We start from the raw sequence: 20017 nt of genomic DNA, 5'->3' as shown, positions 1-20017 counted from the left end.
ACAAAATTCTGATCCTGAAGCTAGACTGCTGCTTTTCTCATCATTCACTACGTAAAGACAGAACATTCACATCATTCCACATTTTAACTTTCAAGTTAACTGAATAACTAGTATAGTGGCAGTAGCTGTTTTTTGCAAGTCTTTGGGAAGTGTTTCAAGTAACTTGAAAGAAAAAGTATTTTGGATGATTAGCTGTAAGTACCAACAGAATGGCCTGAGTGGAAACATACACAGTTTGAGAGGGAAATATAGGCTTTTCATCATTTTCTCGCTTTGCTGTTTTTCCTCAGAATGAACCGGAGTGTACACTGTCCCACATGTCTGCATATTGACAGTCATCCTGTTTTACAGACGTTGGAAAATTGTTCCTTTTAGCATGTTTTTTTAATTCATGTTTTCCTGTTTTTAATCACTTATTTTCCCTGTATTTTTTCTACTTGTTATATTACTATTGCAGAAACTGATTTTATGGGGAAAATGTCTGCTTCAATATGACTTTGCTAAATCATTGCAGACCATGAACTTTTAAATGTATATAAATAAGTGTGAAGCATGCTGAAAATGAAGTACAGATGTTTTACTTGCTAACATTATTACATTTTATTGCTTTTTAAAATGAAAGATTTATTTTGTTGCCTTGATGGTGTAGAGGGCTGAAGTCCTGAGTTTGACTGGTGGGCCCTATGTCTGCTGGAGCTGGTGTGGGGTATGAGAGGAGTAATGAGATGAAGACCGCTTAACTATTCTTGGCAATAAATACTTGGAGCGTATCCTGATGCTAGATTCCCTAGCGAAAGCTAAGCAACCACTGGGGCATCTGTGCTGTACTGTGGGGGGATTTAGGCTCCTGATGATGTCATCTGGGTAAACAGGGGCATTCCTTGTAAGAACCCATTGCATATACGCCCCTACCACATAGTGTGCATCCTTAAGGAATACTAGCAGTGTAACCAACCTGTCTGGCCACCTCCTGCATTGTCTGTTAGGCTCATTGTCCTCCTCTGACACCCATTTGTAGCAAGCCTAATAGTTTTCAGAAGTTTCTTTTAAAAGCATGTGCACTATCCAAGAGTGGAAATGTAGCATTCAGGAAATGTTGGCCTCCACTGTGAAACATTTGGAGAGCTGATACATTGGTTTCAGTGTGGTGTGACCTAGACATGATGTGGTTAGCTGGGAGAAGACCAGGCCATGGAGAAGAGGGAGATCAGAAGTAAAATAGAAGATGATGGGTACCTGTGCTCACACTCTGAGCAAAAAGTCACCCAAACCAGTGGCACTGCGACAAGAGCTGTGTCTTTTGTGGCTCTAATAGATACCGTGGCTGAATCAATATTTACAGAAGTAAGAGTGGGAAAATAAGAGTGTGTTTATAGAGAGACAACCATGGAATGTGGGAGGCACTGCAGGGTCATACTTTTGTCTGGCTGCAGCAAGAGTCCACATAGCATGGATTTTTATTCTTTGAAGGACAATGAAAAATGTATGGGAAAGGGATGATGGGATACTTTGGCACATGAGAAATTAGAATATTTTTGACTGTGGTAGCACCTACAGGTAGATATATTTTGATGAACTGCAATGGGTTGACTTGGGACAGCTAATAGTACACCTGCTTACCGGGAATAGTGCTCACAACCTTCCTGCACATGAGCAGTCATTACTAAAGGCAGTCTTGGGTATTAACTAACATTTCTGAGGTATTACACTGGGATGAAACGGCTAGGATTGTAATGACCTCTGGGATGATAGCCTAGCAATCTCCTATGATCCTGTGCTTGAAAAAGTGCAGCTTTGACTTGCTGCTCAGAAATGCACAGAAAATATCAGATCTGGTAGTGATCTGTAATTTGGGAACAAGTCAATGCTGGACATTGTGGTCCTTCATTAACTTGAGAAATGGTTAAATATTTATTTCATACAGATTTGCACCAATCAAAACTGAGAGCTCTGGACTCCAGTAGAGCTGACTCTGCAAAAGTGGAACACTATCAGAAAAGATGAAGAAGGCGTAAATCCAGGAAAAATGGAGGAAACAGCATCTGCTAATTTGAATGCCATCACAGGAACAGTAAACCTTAGTATAATCTACAAACCTAAAAGAAAGGGGTGGCACACAGTTGTCAAATGTGGCTTTAAAGGTTAGGGGGAGTTAAGTCTGGTGTTAAGTTTTATAAGGGGAGAAGACAGTAGCAAGACAGTATCGGCCATTAAGATATTAAAAAGAGCAAAGGCAAGATAGCCCATCTTATCAAGAAAGAAGCTGGAACTTTTTAAGCAAGATTTAGGGAAGGTTTTAAAATATTGATAAGGGTTGGGCAGCACGGGCAAAAAGGGAATTGTTTTTTTTTGCATGGGGGGCTGCAGCATTGACTTTCTGAACTGGAATCCTGTCTGTTAATTTGAATTAAGGTTGCATTAGTTGCCCCTCTGCGGTAGTAAAGGAAACAGTATGGATAATATTAAAAAAAATTAAAATAAAAAGTTAAACATTAAGAAATCATGGCATCCTAACTTGCCTTGAGTGAGTAACAAGCTTTGAATGCATTTCTGGAGAGGGTGGTATGATGGGGAATGGGGAGGTGGAGCCAACTTGTTAATTTCATACTACACTAGATAGCCTTATTGCATTGGTCAGAAGGTTGTTAGGGCTCAGTAATTTACGCAAGGAATTAAAACAGATGATAAGGAGCACAATTCATAGGTAACTGGTAGGCTAGCTGCCCTTGTGGGCCATTTAAGCCTAGGCAGTTTCCTTTTTTGTGCTCAAATTAACTTATCTCATTTGGCTATAGATTGGTCTTGCCATCCCATGGTCAATAATTATGTATTACCCCTAATAAGAAGTAATAAGTAATTTGCAGGGACTCGCATGGGATAAAGCATTTAGGAGCTGTCTCTGCCCATTAGTAGTACAGGGGGCAGTCCTGGGTAAATTTTCTGTTTCCCATCCTCAGATCTAAATAGATAGGGATGAACTTTGTTTTATGCAGATGTAGAGTGTGTTCCACAGCAGTGGTATCCTCTGTGAAATATACCTCCTAGACTGAGTGAGTATTTCTGATGCCTTTTGATTTGCTGATGTATAGTAAATTGATCAGTAATGGGTCGAAGGACAACTTGTTTGCCAGACATAGGTCAATCTCTTAGCAGTCTGTAGAATACAGAGTATAGTGACAGGGCTTTGAGTCAAGTCTATGTAGGGCATGTTGTGTAGGCCTTCTATCCTTTTTCCGTTTTCTCTGTGGATATTCCAGTTGCATGTATCTGGGCAAGTACATGCCAAAGGGAGCATTATATTATATGACTGTCCTAATGAGAGATTAGTAAAGGGGGGCCATGACATCTAGAGACAATCCGTTTGTTATAAGCTGTGCAGTATAGAAGGATTTTCTTACAACAGTAGTCACATGTTGGTCAAAAGTTAGGTCACTGTCCACATAAGTTCCCAAGTCTTGAACAACTAGGTCAACTCTTATGGGCGTGTTGTCAGTATGGTACAGTTCCCTGAGGTAGATGACTTCCAAAAGGATACATTAATGCAGTTTTTGGCGTTTAGTTTCAGACAGTGATTTTGACACAAGTTATTTGAGACCAATCTTTCTGCAGTCTAGCTAATCATTTGGTGATATCATTGACTGCTTCAGTCTTGCAATCATCTGCAAACTTAAGAGTCCTTTAGTGTTGACTTTTACTTCAAAAAAGTAAAACAGAATTCCTAAAACAGAATAGCTTGAAAAAATAAATTGAATCTTGTATACTGCATGATACAGCAATCTTCCATTGGATCTGTCAATTGGTTGATGAACAACATTGTTGAAACACACATAGTTGAGACCACATGATTGACAATGCAGTTCAACTGTTGACTGAGATAGCGGTACACTGGGGACTGGGGAATGTACCCTTTTCCCATTGTAGTGCAATCTCTGTTGGGTTTATATGGTTAGAAGGGAGTGGGTGGGTGCCCCCTACAAAAACATTGTTTTTACTTTTTTTTTTTTTTTTTTTTTTTTTACGTTGATCAATAAACTGCATTGTTGATCATGAGGTCTCTGACAATGTTTATCAATTGAAATAGATCCATCTTCCACTTACTGGCAAGAAGAATTATTACAGCGAAGATCCATCTTCCACTTACTGGCAAGAAGAATTATTACAGCGAAGATGGACGTTCATGAAAGTAGCTCTGTTTGACATGACTGGAAATTTTGAGTGCTAGCAACTTGAGCGCAGCAGCAGAGCTCAGAGGAGCCACCGGGGGGTTCCTCTCAGGAGAAGAGGATGCCCCCCCCCCAAGAACCTACCATTCAGTTCTTGTTGGGGAACAGTGAAATGATGGAGATTCCCAGGTAGAAACAAAAGGGCTGCCAGTAAGCCAGGAATTCCCTGCTCCCATAACCTGGCTGGCAATGAATGAGCAGATTAGGTGTTGATTGTGGTAATGCCAGTTTCAGATGTTCACAAACTTTGGGCAGTACCTGCGTATTTTTGATTTTTCAAGATATCCTCAAGCAGGCATTGCAAGACTATAATTAGCAGTCTTTAGCACCAGAAGCAACTAACAAGGAATACCTAGTAATAATGGGCATTTCATCTATCCTGTCCCTAGAAAAACGCATGGTATTGTTCATCCTATTTCTTTGGAAGGACTTTAGTATGAGATTTGATGCGAGGGTTTCTTTTTTCATATTAGATAGGTCTATACATTGTTTCTAGTACATGGTAGCTGACCAAGGGAATATGATGCAGCTGGCTGGTAGATGATCAAGGGAATATGATACAGCTGGCTGGAAGAAGTCTCAGTCTTGCATGAGTCACATACTGTACTAGTGACTAGTTATCTGCTATGAACAGGAGGCTCTTATTTTTAAAAGTATCTAGTTTGTACCTACATGATTGTGATTGCCCCCACCTCCACCCTACCCCTGGGAGTTCGTTGCATTAGGTGGTGCTTGATCATCTTTATCGCCAATATGGATACATCACCAGAAACATTTAGCACGTGTCTGATGTAGTCAAATAGTAAGTGCAAGGGGAGCGTGTTGTTTTATTAGAAATATTCTCATCAGGGAAGATCTCACTAACAGGCACAGCATATACTTTTGCAGTTAATGTTATTCTTGGAGTTTTGTTCATTTCTAACTCATTTTTGAGGTGGTTCTAAGTGGATGTGCTTGAAGAGTAAAATCTGATAATGTGCATTTTTTGAGCTGTAGGTGCAGTTTTACTGTATTTTTTTTCTGCTGCAGAAGACACTCATTGTGCTAGTGTTTGGCTTCTCTCTGATTTTGTGTATGTAGTGTTACTGTATCAGAAAGCCACTTTGACTGCAGAACCCCTCCTCCCAAACCCTAATTTTTCCCCTTTTTCAGTAGTAATATATATATATTTTTTTTTAACTTGTTAAACGGTCTTTGTGTCTGATGTGTAGGAAGTGATAAGCTTGCTTTCATCTTTCCATCATGGATACTTCGTAAGATGTGCCTGGTTGAAGTTCTAGCAATATCCTGATGACATAAAGCCTAAAATGAGTGGTTCCCCCTTCGGCCAGAACACGATATTTAAGTCTGTTTAGCATCGTCTTTATATTTAAAAAAATTTTAAAAATTGCACGAGTAAGGCTGCTACGTAAGGATTTTTCCATCCATCTTCTAGAGGGCATTTCATAAGCTCCCCAAGACCCAGAAGACAGTAGCAGCAGGGTGTGCAAAACAAGGCTTTTTTTAAATACAAAGCAAGCAAGCATTTTTTTCCCAGAAAAGTGCCAAGTGGTTATCTCAATCTGTCATTCACACTTGGCTTTTCCCTTTTCCTGTCACCAATCCCAATAGGATTTCCGGTTTCCAGATATTCTCCAGCTTGTCATTCTTCGTTATGAACATGTTTTTTTTTTCAGATTGTCAGAAAAGTTTTCACAGTAAATATCTTAAGTAGGTTTCCTACATTTTCCAGAAGTAGAGGGTATTTCTTTTTCTGTTATTGTATTACGGCAAAGGAAACCACTCTGGTCTTTTTCCTCAAAAGATCTGAGGAAAGGCATTTGTATGTCTGCGTTTTGTATGTCTGCGCTTTGTATTTGCTAATAAGTAGGATCATGAGGGTCCTTGTCTTAGACCTAAAACATTTAAAGCGGTTTGTTTCATTTTCAGAATGCTTACCTTGCAGACAGTTGTACCCTTCTCTGAAAAGTATTCTTAGATTATTGCTGTCAATTTGGATGATGCATATCTACACTATATCAGATTTCCCATGGAATCTTGAAGCACTAGTATTTTAGTGGCGTCTCTTCAGACCCTTGAGAATCATAGTTAATGGGCCAAATCCCCACTTGTTTTCAGTTCATGAGTGTTAATTTCTTGGAATAGTATTAGCACTGTAAATACCAAAGTTTTTCTACCCCATGAGTGTTAAGAGGTTATGACATTCATTCCTAGTCTTGTCCAGCCAGCCAAAATCTCAGAGCTCTGAAGCTCTAATATTAGCATGCTGCTGGATTCTGGTATTATCTTTTAGCCAGATTATTTTAAGAATAAAGTGGAGTGGATATTAAAACATCTGGAACCAATTCATAGCTTTTGGTGGACCAGTTGATTGCCAATCCACTTGAAATTCAGAAGGGCCTGTGGTTGTAGTAGGCATTGTCCAAAATCTGAACCTGCTCTTGCTAGTCTGACTTCAGGTTCACCAAATCATAGCTAAAAGTCGAGATTGTGTGGTAGACATCTTCATAGTCATCATCTGTAATGTACTTTGACACAGTGTAATGGAACTTCTGTATTAATATTAAAGAGAAGTCTGCATTTGAGCTTGCATTGAAGGCATTCAGGACCAATTTGTTCCCGATTCAGTGAAAAAGTAAGCTGCGCAAGGGGATGCGTCTCCTGTTTTACAGCGAAACTGATCTAGTAAGAGTGAGACTCTCAGAACCATTTTTCTTTCAGCTGTTTATGTCCCATGTCAAGTGAGCATTTTAGCAGACCTGGTCACTACAGAGCTGTACCATACTTACCTGTGAAAACTGTAAAGGAAGGTTATTTGTTTGTTTGATACAAGCTTGAGGAGTTCTTAAGGCACACCTATTTGCTTCCTGAGAGAATGACAAAGTTAAAGTTTTATTCCATGACTTCGTATGCCAGGGATAGAAGACAGAATTATTCCCTTCCTATGAAGGTATAGATTATCCATAGTCAACAGTTTTATTGCTAAAAGCCAGACAGGCCTAGCAACTTCAAATTAGCCAATGCATGTGGATGGCACTACAAGTGGATGTGATCTGTGTGCTCCCTTTGTTGTAGCTTCAAGTATTCCAAGACCTCTCAATGCAGTAGAATGGTGAAGTAATACAATCCAGTATCAAATCCCTTAATGTATGTTTTTGTGCTCTCTCCCTAATAACAGTTAAGCTTTCTCAGAAAAAGTTCAGCTAATAATAATGGAAGCTAGGAAACCAGTCTCAAGGAAAACATGTGTAGCTAGATAAAAAAACATATTGTGTTTAGCTTACAGGCAGGCATTCACTGCAAGTCTTTTCCAATCCCTGATTTGCTGAGTTTTAGTAAAAGGGGATCTGGTAAGCATTTCAGATTACTCATCTTTGGTATAACAGCTGTCAGTAAATGATGTATTTGAAACTGTCATAAAGGAAGTTTAGCATTTGTGGCCACCACAGCACACTCTTCCAGCACCCATAGTGCATGCTTCCTTTATGTATTCCCCTATATGTGTTGCTGCAGCAGCTATACTGCTAGTATACAAATCTTTGTGTGCTTGGGACTAGTCCCTGATTTAAGTCAAGTGATACTGCTTTGGTGTTGGTTCTCCAGTTCTGCACCAGGGAAGGTGAAAAGACTTAATTTGCTCTAACCTTCCACCTTTTTCTATACTTCCAAAGTAATTTCATTGTATTTTTAACTGATTTTGCATTAAGAAAAACTAAAAATAGTATTAGGTAGTCATTTTATATAGTGGATTGCATTGACTAGTGATTATAGTGAACCAATGTGATACTGCTGCGCTTTAGATTATTTTTTGACTGCTGGAAGAAAGGTCAGATGACAGTAGACATTGGTCAGTAGATATAGAGTGATACAACCCTGACTACAGCCTGGCTGACCCAGGTTTGTTTAGCAGCTTGGGTGAGTGACAGAGTGGCAGGGAGAGATGGGTATGCCCATCCAAGGACAAGGAGAGTTGCATGGGCATTCCCATCAGTGATTTCTAGTGGAAGCTGGAGACTCTGATGTCAGGGCTGTAGCCTAAAGAGGAGGATAGGGTGAGGCCATGGTTGAGCTGCTGAAGAGGTTGGGTGAAACAACGCACATTTTGTTTGCTCGTCAACCCCTTCAGACACAACCATGCAGTCCTTAGAGGGAGTGGGGGATGGGGTAGATCAAGTAAAGCAAAAATCCTCCAACAGAAGGTGGTGGCAAGTCTCGCTGTGTGCATCCTTAAGCTCCTCGACTGGTCGCAGCTTAAGTAAGGTAGACTGGGGCAGTACAGTAGAAATCAGATAGACCTGACAGTAGACTGGGGCACATGGGTAGCAAGACATAGGATCATATCAGGAGAGAAAAAAGCTTTAAAAAAAAATAAAAAACACATTTGTCTGTAGGTCCATTACTTTTACTGGTCAGATCTATCTGTATCTCCTGAACTATTATGATTTGGTGTCTCACACAGTTGTGTACCGTCTTTGAAAGTTCATGGTCTACCCCTGCTGAAAAAGTGATCTATGAAAGCGTTTATTCATAATTCTTCCAAAACTACATATATTATATAGGTTCATAGGTAGGTACTAGGCCATCTGCCCGAGGGCATTTATAAGCTTAGCCAGTGTGTGTCGGCTTTTGCCACCCCATTGATTAATTAACTGATCCTCTGTCAGGCAGAGCCAATGAAGTGATCCCAGGGGTGTATTTTACTGGGTCGGGTCATGTGTTTGGAGGTTCCCAATGTCTTTGTTAATGAGTTCCATGATGATGCGCTCCATATCCTTGCAGACCAGGCTAGTCAGTCTTATGGGGCGATAGTTACCATGGTCAGTTGTGGCCCCTCCTTTGTGGAGAGGAATAACCGTTGCTGTGTGCCATTCTATGGGCACGTAGCCTGTGGAGAGGCTTAGGTTGAACAACGTGTTTAGGTGGGGGGGGGGGTTAGTTCGTTCTGTAGTTCGTGCAAGACGCAGCCTGGGACACCATCTGGTCCCATTATTGCTATGTTTTTGGCTTTTGAAAGGGCTGTTTTCACCTGTGCGTCTGTGATTTTTGGGACACTACACTTTTCCGGTATTGTTGTGGGCCCTTTTGGAGGTGAGAGGGGGGGTGAAGTTTGCATTGTATCTATCTGCCAGGATGTTGGCAATATCAGTAGGTTCAGTATATTTTGTGCTATTTTGCACTAGTTCAGTGCATATCTGCGAGTTGCCACTTAGATTCTTAACATAGCTAAAGTAGGCTTTGTGGTTATCTTTTGAATCATTGGCTATTTTTCTTTCGAAGTTAGGCTTGGATGATTTCATGAGGGACCTTAGTTTCTTACTGATACTGATCAGGGATGTCTTTCCTTCTTGGGATTTGCTTTTTTTCTGAACTAGTTTACTCCTTCTATTGTATAGCATGTTTATTGCAGGGGTCCACCAAACTGGTTTCCTTCTCTTAGAGGAGTGAGTCTTGGTTTTGCTAGGGATGGCACGATCCAAGCATCCTTGTAAGGTGCTCGTAGAGTGCATTTGTAAAGGTTTCTGCATCTTGGGCAGCATTATCCTTTAGCGTGGGGGCTGTGAAACTTACCGCCTCTGTCTTAAGTAAGGTGAAGTTTGCTTTAGAAAAGTTTTTTACTGTGGTTTCCTTAGTTGGGGATGGTGGTGGGATGTGGACATCCAGAGTGATTAGTTTATGGTCTGATCTAACCAGTGACGGGTTAATCTCAGGTGTGGAACATCTGTCGCCCATGTTGGTGATGACCAGGTCCAATATGTGTTCACCTCTGGTAGGGGAGTTTACCAGCTGATCCAGGGCTTTTGAGTTGATGAATTCTAGAAAGAGCTGGGCCTGGGAATTTGTACTCTAGTAGTTTTCCCAGTGAATGGTAGGGTAATTGAAATCTCCTAATATCAGGGTGTTCGGTAGGACCTTCATGTTTTCCAGTGTCTCCAGAAAGGTGGAGTGGTGGTCCTGGGTCATGGAGGGTGATCTGTAGCAGGCCACAATTTGCATTGCAGATTTGCCCGATGTTAGTTGCACATGGATGATCTCAGAGGTATCATGCTGTGCCACTAACCTGGAGGTGTAGGTATCCTTGATGAATATGGATACACCCCTTCCTTTTGTATTTTAGTCTGTGTTCTGTGGCCGAAATGTGTGGTATGAGTTGTAGCCCGGTAGTGTTGGGGTGCTGTCTGGAGCCTTGAACCAGGTGTCAGTTACTGCACAGATGTCGACGTTCTCCATACTGAGGAGTATTTCGAACGCGTGCATTTTGAGATTTAAACTTCTGGCGTTGAGTAGCATAACCCACAGTTATGATGCTAATTGATTAGCAGCTATCTTGAAGTTATAGCATTATGCTGTGGATGGCAGTGAATCCTAGGATGGGTGTAGTCGGTCTGTTATTTGACTTGTATTCTCATAAAACCTCCTTTGTGGTATCCTTGGGTAAGGGTTGCCAAACATAATTTAGTCGGTTTAATGAAAGGCTGGTCTGAAGGTGATGGGTAATATCACGTGATTAAGTGACCTAAAAGTAGTCGTTTGCAGTTCTATTTATTAATATGTAATATTTTACTTAAAGGTGTGCATAATATGCATGAATCATGCACATATATACTTGATTTGGTCTTTATGTTCATAGACATGTATGGTAGTTACTGCCAGGTATCCATTGTTCAAGGATTATTTTGTGTCTATGTATACTATGCTGATGTCTTCCATAATATGTATAGTAAAATGACAGATAAAACTTATTCATCTACTGCAAAGCCAGTAACTAATAAGGGAGACGAGGCTAATCACACTGTATGTTATAATATAGGATTTTAAATGTATTAGCATGCTTTATCTAGCTAATATGTTGAGAGCTGCTGCAGAAAAAGTATGTTCCCAAGGTATTTTGTAATCCTTTACTTTTTTTTTTTCTTTTAAGTAGTCTTGTAAGCAAGTCTTTCAAATGTATAAGTTTTGTTTATTTTTGTTTTTCCTCACACACACAATTATTGAACAGGTGTTCAGGTGCTACCATGTCTCCAACTGTCTTTCTGCAGTACAGACCAAGCAAAATCTGTTTTGTTCATTTAAACAGGCTACAGGACTTCCAGCTCTGAAATGGAGGTTGTCTTTGCAGGATATGGCAGTTCTGTTGCCAGAAGATGGTCAAGAAGGTTTGGCTGACTAACAAAGACAGCCCTTCAACTGTTGGGTGTAGTTCCAGCTTTGCATCCCCTTTGGCAGCAGCACAGAGACTGCCGCAGTGTGGCCAGCCAGCAAAATTAGGAAATAAGGACCTGGTTTATTTACTCAGGCTGCTGAATCATGGGCATTCCTGTCTACTTGGAGAAAAATCAGGCAGCTCGACTTTCCATTTGAGGTCTCAAGAGTATTTGGTACTTTCATCTGTGAGTGTTCACACACTTGTTTGTGTGTGTGTTTTATGGAAATGGTGAAACTCTTCAGTGTAAAGGGAGAAAAAGGTAGGCTGCAGTTAAGATTCATATCTATGTGGGTTTTATCATCCCCTCTGAGATTGTGTATGTATACATTCATACTCATAAAAACACTATCTCAGTTTTGACTTTTTGAGCAGATGTGTATGAAATGGAAAATGCGTAACATTTGTGAACTATAGTTTTGTAGGCTATATGATGCTAAATTGCTTAGATATGACACACTATCCACTTGAGCTGAATATTTTCAAACTGTAGGCCTGTTGGTATTGAAGTACATTCCACACTTGCAATGTTTTCAGCTGCATTTTTCAGTGTTCTGAGTTGGGGGGGGGGGGGGGGGGGGGCAGCTTAAATGAGAACTGATTTCCTCCAAAGGACATTTTTGAAAGGAGGAGAAACAAAAAGTATATCCTTGTCTTTGAGCAAGGATAATGAGTGCCATGAAACTTAATCATGAGGAGGAAAAATGACAGTAAAAATGTACAGAAGCAGGCTGTAGCATGTTCTGTAAAAATCTTCATATGAAGCAGATTCTGTGGCCTGAAAACCAGAATAGGGAAAAAAATGCAGATGCTGGCCTGCATGGGGAAATTGGTCATTTCCCACAGGCTTTGCAGTCTGTTGAAGCATGTTATAAGTGATGTAACCAAGGCCAGCCTTTGAGGCAGAGCAGCTTTCAAAATAACTGGAATGGTAGTATGAATGTGCAGTGGGACAAAATCTGTAGATGAAAGAAACATATAGATTTACAAGTTTTGGATGCCTCCCTGGGCTGCATTAACATCCAAGCTTATCCATAATAAGATTATTTGGCCCTCTTCTCCTCTGGGCACCAGGAGGGAAAGAGCCAAGGATCATGCCTTTTCATCCTGAAAAGGGCTAACATTTTTTTTTTTTACTGCTTGTACACTACCCCTGTGCTGACCAACAGGCATGGGGCAGTGTGCTTTGTAGATTCCAGGGTGAATGCTCAGTTATGTATTTAAACAGAGTTTATCGATGGTCTCCTTGGCCGTATGCATAGTAAGAACTTGTGAACATAAATAAGAGTGTTCATCCGCAGAACAAAGGCAGTTGCCTCACCCTAGGATGACCAGATTGGTGCGGGTCTCTTAATCCTTCCTTCCATGGCTGTCTTCTCCAGCACACAGGCCGAAACACAGATAGTCGGGGTAAGTCCTGCTGTGCTAAAGTGGTGGCTCATAATCACATTTTGAAACACTAATTAGTATACTAACTGTGATAAAAATAAAATGCATAGCAATTTGCATTTTTCAATTTTCATCTGAATTGGCATTGTGAATTTTGTTTCGGAGAACAGCCTATTCTTTTAGTGTGTGGTAGAGCCGTTTTTCTCAACATTTGTTTTAAAATGTTTGCTAGACGTGCTATTCTACCTCTGACAGACTCTATATAAATTACAGAGGTAGCTTGACTCCTTATCTGTAAGGTGGCACATGCCTTGAAACCAGAATGTGTCAGCATTTGTAAGTGAATGCATTATTGTGGGAATATAACTACTTTTTTGGAGCAGATTACACTTCCATTTGTAATAGCTTTCTTGTCGATGTTTAATGTGAATCAGTTTATTTCTTTTTCGTTCTTAACATATTTAGGATGGTCAGAAGTCTCTTAGATGTAATTTATTGTGCATATTAGTGCCACATGACAAGAATAAGGTTTGCTTATTCTCATAACATTACATAGTTAACTTCAGTTTATGTAAAACAAATGATTCATTTCTAGACACTAGAAAGACAATTCTTCATTTTCTTATGTGTAAAGACTAGCAAATTATCAGAATGTTCTTCTGTTTTGAAGCAAAGAAAGACATTGCAGTGTGTGCACTTGTCTAGCTACCATTTTCCACCCCTTATGATCTATTCTGAGTTGATGAGTGACTTGACTGCTTGCATAACAGGTTGCTGACGAAGAAGAAAATGGCATTTCTTTCTTGCCTTGGGACTCGAGTGTCATGTGCCTTTTTTATGCATGGATTTACAGTTAAAGTTTGCAGTTGTGTACCAAGCACAACTAGTGCAAATTTTCGTGGCTGTCTTTAAGGAGAGTGAAAGCATAGTATTTATTTTAACAGATGTGGGCATGTCAAATTTTTTTTCAGAGGAATGCCAGACCCAAACTGGAGTGTGGTTGCCTTTTGAATTAGCCAGAGTTACAGCATTGTGTTGTACAGTGTCACAGAGATTCTGGCATTGAATTAACTGATTTACCTGAACAAAGTGACTAACGCTGACTGGGTTCCCTTGTAAATGACTGACGATCATTACTTGTTGCATGTTTTCTCCCGTAACTAGGTATAAAATGCACTAAGAAACAGGAACTTTACAATTTGTGTTGCGCTTATTTAAAAGGGTTGGGTGAAAAACATTGTAGTGTGTGTTTAAGAAGGTTAATTATTTCCAGGTAGTCTTCGCTGTCACTTTAGTTTTTTTAAGGCTCTACTGAAGTGGCAAAGAAGGGAGAACGTTTTATTTATTTATTTTTTACTAAGATTCTCCACTGGGGATAACATGCTGATGTAGTTAGATAGCCATGTTAGAAGTGTCACTGCAGAGTTCATGGTGGATATCCTTTTCAAAAACTATCATAGTCAGCAGTTTTAAAAATGAATGACTTAATTGGCAATTGTTATATCAAACTTTCTGTTTCAGATTCTCGTTTGTCAGAATTTTATGTTGGTAATAAATCATTCATCATTGGCCATTATCAGTTTTCCTGTTTTCATTCTATTTCACAAGTTGCTTTGTCTGTGAACACCTTACAGAGATTGTATTATTTGATGAAGGAAGTTAAGCCAGCAGAAGCCTCTGCAGTCGGAAGAAATGGTGCTCAACCTTTTGAACTTGAAAACAAAATACCAAGTTTAATTGCAGCTGCTGGGAAGAGCTTTCTTACCCTTCATCCCATCTGACTTAATTTGTAATACCCAGAGTTACTTTCTCTAAAATTTAGTACAGTGTTTTTTTTTTTTTACTTTCATTGCCAAACTGGTTTATGGTTATTGAAGAAATCGATTCTTTTCTCATAAAAAAATTTTTTTTCTTGTTTTGTTGGTTTTTTTTTTTTTTTTTTTTAATTGCATCTTGAAATTTTCAATTCCTATGTGCTTTTTCTTAAATGTTGTTTTGTAGAAAGCCGTAAAAGGATTGGATAAGAAATAATCTGTTCTGGTGGTAACAGATTTAAAAGAAGATTGCGGAGTAAAAATTAGGCATTTCACATTCATTTCCATTAGGTGCTGTATTTATAGAAGTGCATTGTTTATACTTTTAATCTGCAGCATTTTTAGCAGAGCAGTAAATGTATTTGCTGTATTTTTCACGCATTTTCTCAACTCTTCTCATGCACCTGTTCATTATAAAATAGGGCAATGTGTGTTATCATTTTTTTTCCCTATAGTGTAAATATGAAATTTGCTTTTGTATGCCAAGGGTGTCTTCAGTATAATTTTTTGTTTTGAGTTTTAACTATAAGAATACTTGTTAAAGGAAAGGGAAATTGCTTCAGTCCTTTATTTTAACAAATGGTTTTCGTATTTTTTTTAGTTTACTGCTGTGTTTCAACTTATGGTCTAGGAGATTAGCAATTGAAATCTGGCTATATTTTTCTTTCCAGATGGTGTTGATGTTGAAGATGACCCATCCTGCTCATGGCCAGCATCTTCACCTTCCAGTAAAGACCAGACATCCCCAAGCCATGGAGATGGTTGTGACTTTGGAGAAGAAGAAGGGGGAACAGGCCTACCCTATCCTTGCCAGTTCTGCGACAAGTCTTTCAGCCGCCTCAGCTACTTAAAACACCACGAGCAGAGTCATAGTGATAAACTACCTTTCAAGTGTACGTATTGCAGCAGACTATTCAAACACAAACGGAGTCGGGACCGCCACATTAAACTTCATACAGGAGACAAAAAGTACCATTGTAATGAGTGTGATGCAGCCTTTTCAAGGAGTGATCACCTTAAAATTCACTTGAAGACTCATACCTCCAACAAGCCATACAAGTGTGCAATTTGCAGGCGTGGATTTTTGTCTTCCAGCTCTCTGCATGGTCACATGCAAGTTCATGAAAGAAACAAAGATGGGCCTCAGTCTGTATCAAGAATAGAAGAGTGGAAGATGAAAGATACTCAGAAGTGCAGTCAGTGTGAGGAAGGCTTTGACATCCCAGAGGACCTGCAGAAACATATAGCAGAATGTCATCCTGAATGCTCTCCTAATGAAGAAAGATCTGCTATGCAGTGTATTTATTGCCATGAACTGTTTGTAGATGAAACAACACTCTTAAATCATATTGATCAAACCCATAGTAGTGAAAAAAAAAATTTGTGCAGCATATGCTCCGAGAGCTTCCACACCGTTGAAGAGCTCTATAGTCACATGGATAGTCACCAGCAACCAGAATCAAGTAACCACAGTAACAGCCCTTCCTTGGTTACTGTGGGCTACACTTCTGTATCTAGTACCACCCCAGATTCCAATTTGTCAGTAGACAGTTCAACCATGGTGGAAGTGCCAGCACCTTTGACAAAGTCTCGTGGTAGGAAAAGAACTGCACAGCAAACATCAGATGCCAGTGCTCCAGCCCCTAAACAGGCCAAGGTCACCTACAGTTGCACCTATTGTAACAAACAGCTGTTTTCGAGCCTTGCTGTTTTGCAGATACACTTAAAAACTATGCATCTAGATAAGCCTGAACAGGCACATACATGCCAATATTGTTTGGAAACCTTGCCTTCACTATACAATTTAAATGAACACGTGAAGCAAATTCATGACTCTCTAGATCCTACTGCCTTGATTGTTTCTGCCATGCCTGCAGTGATTTATCAGTGTAACTTTTGTTCTGAAGTGCTAAATGATCTCAACACTCTACAGGAGCACATACGTTGTTCTCATGGATTTCCAACTCCACCTTCCAAAGACAGCAACGCCTTCTTTTGCCCCCATTGCTTCATGGGATTTCTTACTGACTCTTCATTAGAAGAACACATCAGACAAGTTCATTGTGATATTAGTAATGCTCGTTTTGGATCACCACTTCTTACGACACCCAAAGATCCTGTGGTGGAAGTATTCTCTTGCTCCTACTGCACTAATTCCCCAATATTCAATACTATTCTTAAGTTAAACAAGCACATTAAGGAGAACCACAAAAATATTCCTCTTGCTCTGAACTACCTAAACAATGGGAAGAAATCCAGCAGGTCATTGAGCCCTTTGTCTCCAGTTACCATGGAACAAGCTTCTCTAAAGATGATGCAGGCTGTGGGCAGTGCTGCTCAGCGCTCTGCTGGTGAATATATTTGTAATCAGTGTGGTGCTAAGTATACATCTCTTGATGGTTTCCAGACTCATCTCAAAACACATCTTGATGCTGTTCTGCCAAAACTGACATGTCCTCAATGCAACAAAGAATTTCCAAATCAGGAGTCTTTGCTAAAACATGTTACAATACACTTTATGATTACATCAACATACTATATATGTGAGAGTTGTGACAAGCAATTCACTTCAGTGGATGACTTGCAGAAGCATCTGTTAGACATGCATACCTTTGTATTTTTCCGTTGTACATTGTGCCAAGAAGTCTTTGACTCCAAGGTCTCCATCCAGCTTCATTTGGCTGTGAAACATAGCAATGAAAAGAAAGTTTACAGATGTACTTCTTGCAACTGGGACTTTCGGAATGAAACTGATCTGCAGCTGCATGTTAAACATAACCATCTTGAGAATCAGGGGAAGGTACACAGGTGCATTTTCTGTGGTGAGTCCTTTGGTACAGAAGTGGAACTGCAGTGCCACATTACTACACACAGTAAGAAGTATAACTGCAAATTTTGTAGTAAGGCTTTTCATGCTATCATTCTGCTAGAAAAACACCTTCGGGAAAAACACTGTGTGTTTGAGGCCAAGCCTCAGAATTGTGGTTCAAATGGCACTTCTGAACAGGTCCAGAAAGATGATGTAGAGCTCCAGAACATTCTGACTAACAGTCAAGAGTCACATAATAGCCATGATGGCAGTGAAGAAGATGTTGACACATCTGAGCCTATGTATGGATGTGATATCTGTGGAGCTGCTTACACAATGGAATCACTGTTGCAGAATCATCAGCTCCGTGATCACAATATTCGACCTGGCGAAAGTGCCATAATGAAGAAGAAAGCTGAACTTATTAAAGGCAATTATAAGTGCAATGTATGTTCTAGAACTTTTTTTTCTGAAAGCGGGCTCCGTGAACACATGCAGACCCATTTGGGACCTGTAAAGCATTATATGTGCCCAATATGTGGGGAACGGTTTCCTTCTCTTTTAACTCTAACAGAACATAAAGTTACACATAGCAAGAGCTTAGACACTGGGACATGTAGAATCTGTAAAATGCCCCTGCAGAGTGAAGAAGAATTTTTAGAACACTGCCAAATGCACCCCGATTTAAGAAATTCTTTAACAGGATTCCGTTGTGTAGTTTGCATGCAGACTGTCACTTCAACATTGGAACTCAAAATTCATGGAACATTCCACATGCAAAAAACTAGCAATGTCTCTGCAGTGCAGTCATCAGGGCGAAACCAGCACCTTCTCAAACTTTACAAATGTGCATCCTGCCTCAAAGAATTCAGGTGCAAGCAGGATTTAGTGAAGCTAGATATCAATGGCCTACCCTATGGTCTGTGTGCAGGTTGTGTTACTATCAGCAAAAGTGGAAGTCCAAGTGCCAATCCCACTTTGAACAGTAGGAGACCAAGCCTTAGCCAGCCTGAGGCTTTAAGTCCCAGTGACAAAAGTAAAGCAGTGATTTCTAAGACAAGATGCTCTAATTGCAATGTAAAATTTGAGACAGAAAGTGAACTTCAGAACCATATGCAGTCTGTTCATAGAGATCTTGTTCCTGATAGCAACAGTACACAGCTGAAAACACCACAAGTGTCCCCGATGTCTAGAATCAGCCCTTCTCACACAGAAGAGGTAAATGTTCAATGTTCACAAGGGGTGAGAACTTCTAAGAAGTGAAATTTAGTAAGAAATTTGGTACTTGCGTATTATCGCAACCAGATTTTAGCGAAAATACCACTTGCTTCCTGACATCAAAATCTGATCTTTAGTGGTTTATAACTGTCATATAGTGTGTTTCCTTTAACAGTAGCATTTTTTTTCAGGAGTGTTTTCAATAAAATGTAACAAAAAAAATTCTATTGTTCCTTTATGCATTTTACTGCCAGCAGCATGTCGCTTACTGAAAGTCCGCCCGATGAACGTTCCTTTTTTTGTAGCAGCAAATGCTTTTCTGTTTCAGGTATTACAGCTGTGTTATTGCTTTCCTGAGACTCGAGTCATGCAACACAGTATTTTGCTTAGTTTAACGTGTTTCTGGGATCAAAAAACACACAGAGTGGCACCTCCTCACCATCTGCAGTTCTATTGAATGGAAAACATGTAGAATGACACACACTTTGACAAGGAAGAGAGAAAAAAAGGATTGTTTTTGAGAGAAGGTGGTTTTATGAAGGGTTATGAAGAACAATGTGAGAAGTTACTGTCGCTGTGGCTAGAAGCACCATTAATGCACAAAGGAGATAGCTCTACACATGCTGGCAGTAAAGTGCACACAGCCACAGCGACACACTTGACTTTCTCCGTTGTTCTTGACACCCTGTCTTAAAATAACCTTCAATGTGAAAGAGAAGACATTTGCTGACATTTGTACAACAAAAACAGTCAGATTTCCATATCGGAAAGCAAGTGGTATTATCTCTAGAATATGGTTGCGATAATACGCAAGTACCGGAATTTTCCACACAGTGGGAGATTCATTTTTTTTAGATTTCATTCATCTGAACTGCATCTGAAAAAATTCATAGTGCTTGTGAAGTGCTTTCGTCTCCCACCGGAGACCTCATCAGAATCAATTAACAGCACTTTTACCATTCCTTTTATACTAAAATCAATGGAAATAATTGGAAACAATTAAAACAATTTAGTGTCAATTAAACAATAACAAACTCATTGGCTGGCTATATTGCTTAAGATTCTTTTGAAAACTTTAAGATATATACTTCCTGTATAAATACTAAAAAGAAAGGAAGGAATTTGAGATTGTAAAAATGTGTAAATATATAAGTAAATAGTGGACATTTCAGTACATAAAAACGTGCTTGAGTATGCAACATCAAATTAAAAGATAGTTGTATAGGTGTGACATAAATGCTTTCTTCCATATTGTGGTAAGTGCTTTTTTACACATACCTCCTCGTATTCATGTGCCAGTATGCTTGAAACATTAAATAGTCCCTTAATATATAAAAAAATTACTTCTTCCAAGTATATATAG

General features: G+C 39.6%; 1 protein-coding gene across 2 annotated transcripts in view; it reads left to right on the top strand.

Moving 5' to 3' along the window:
- The window catches only part of ZNF521 (zinc finger protein 521), a 1059428-nt gene that overhangs the window by 209538 nt on the left and 829873 nt on the right, over positions 1 to 20017 (top strand). For both annotated transcript variants that reach the window (XM_044065427.1, XM_044065426.1), the window contains one exon: positions 15299 to 18654. In XM_044065427.1, the coding sequence (XP_043921362.1) occupies positions 15739 to 18654 (2916 nt within the window). In that variant the 5' untranslated portion in view covers positions 15299 to 15738. Of the gene's footprint in view, positions 1 to 15298; positions 18655 to 20017 lie in introns of those variants that run through there.

The sequence above is a fragment of the Protopterus annectens genome, chromosome 3.part0, assembly GCF_019279795.1.
Source record: "Protopterus annectens isolate FY-2018-M chromosome 3.part0, PAN1.0, whole genome shotgun sequence".
NCBI classification, from domain to species: Eukaryota; Metazoa; Chordata; order Ceratodontiformes; family Protopteridae; genus Protopterus; species Protopterus annectens.
The sequence above is the reverse complement of the archived record's forward strand: the minus strand, read 5'-3'. Positions and strand labels throughout refer to the sequence as shown.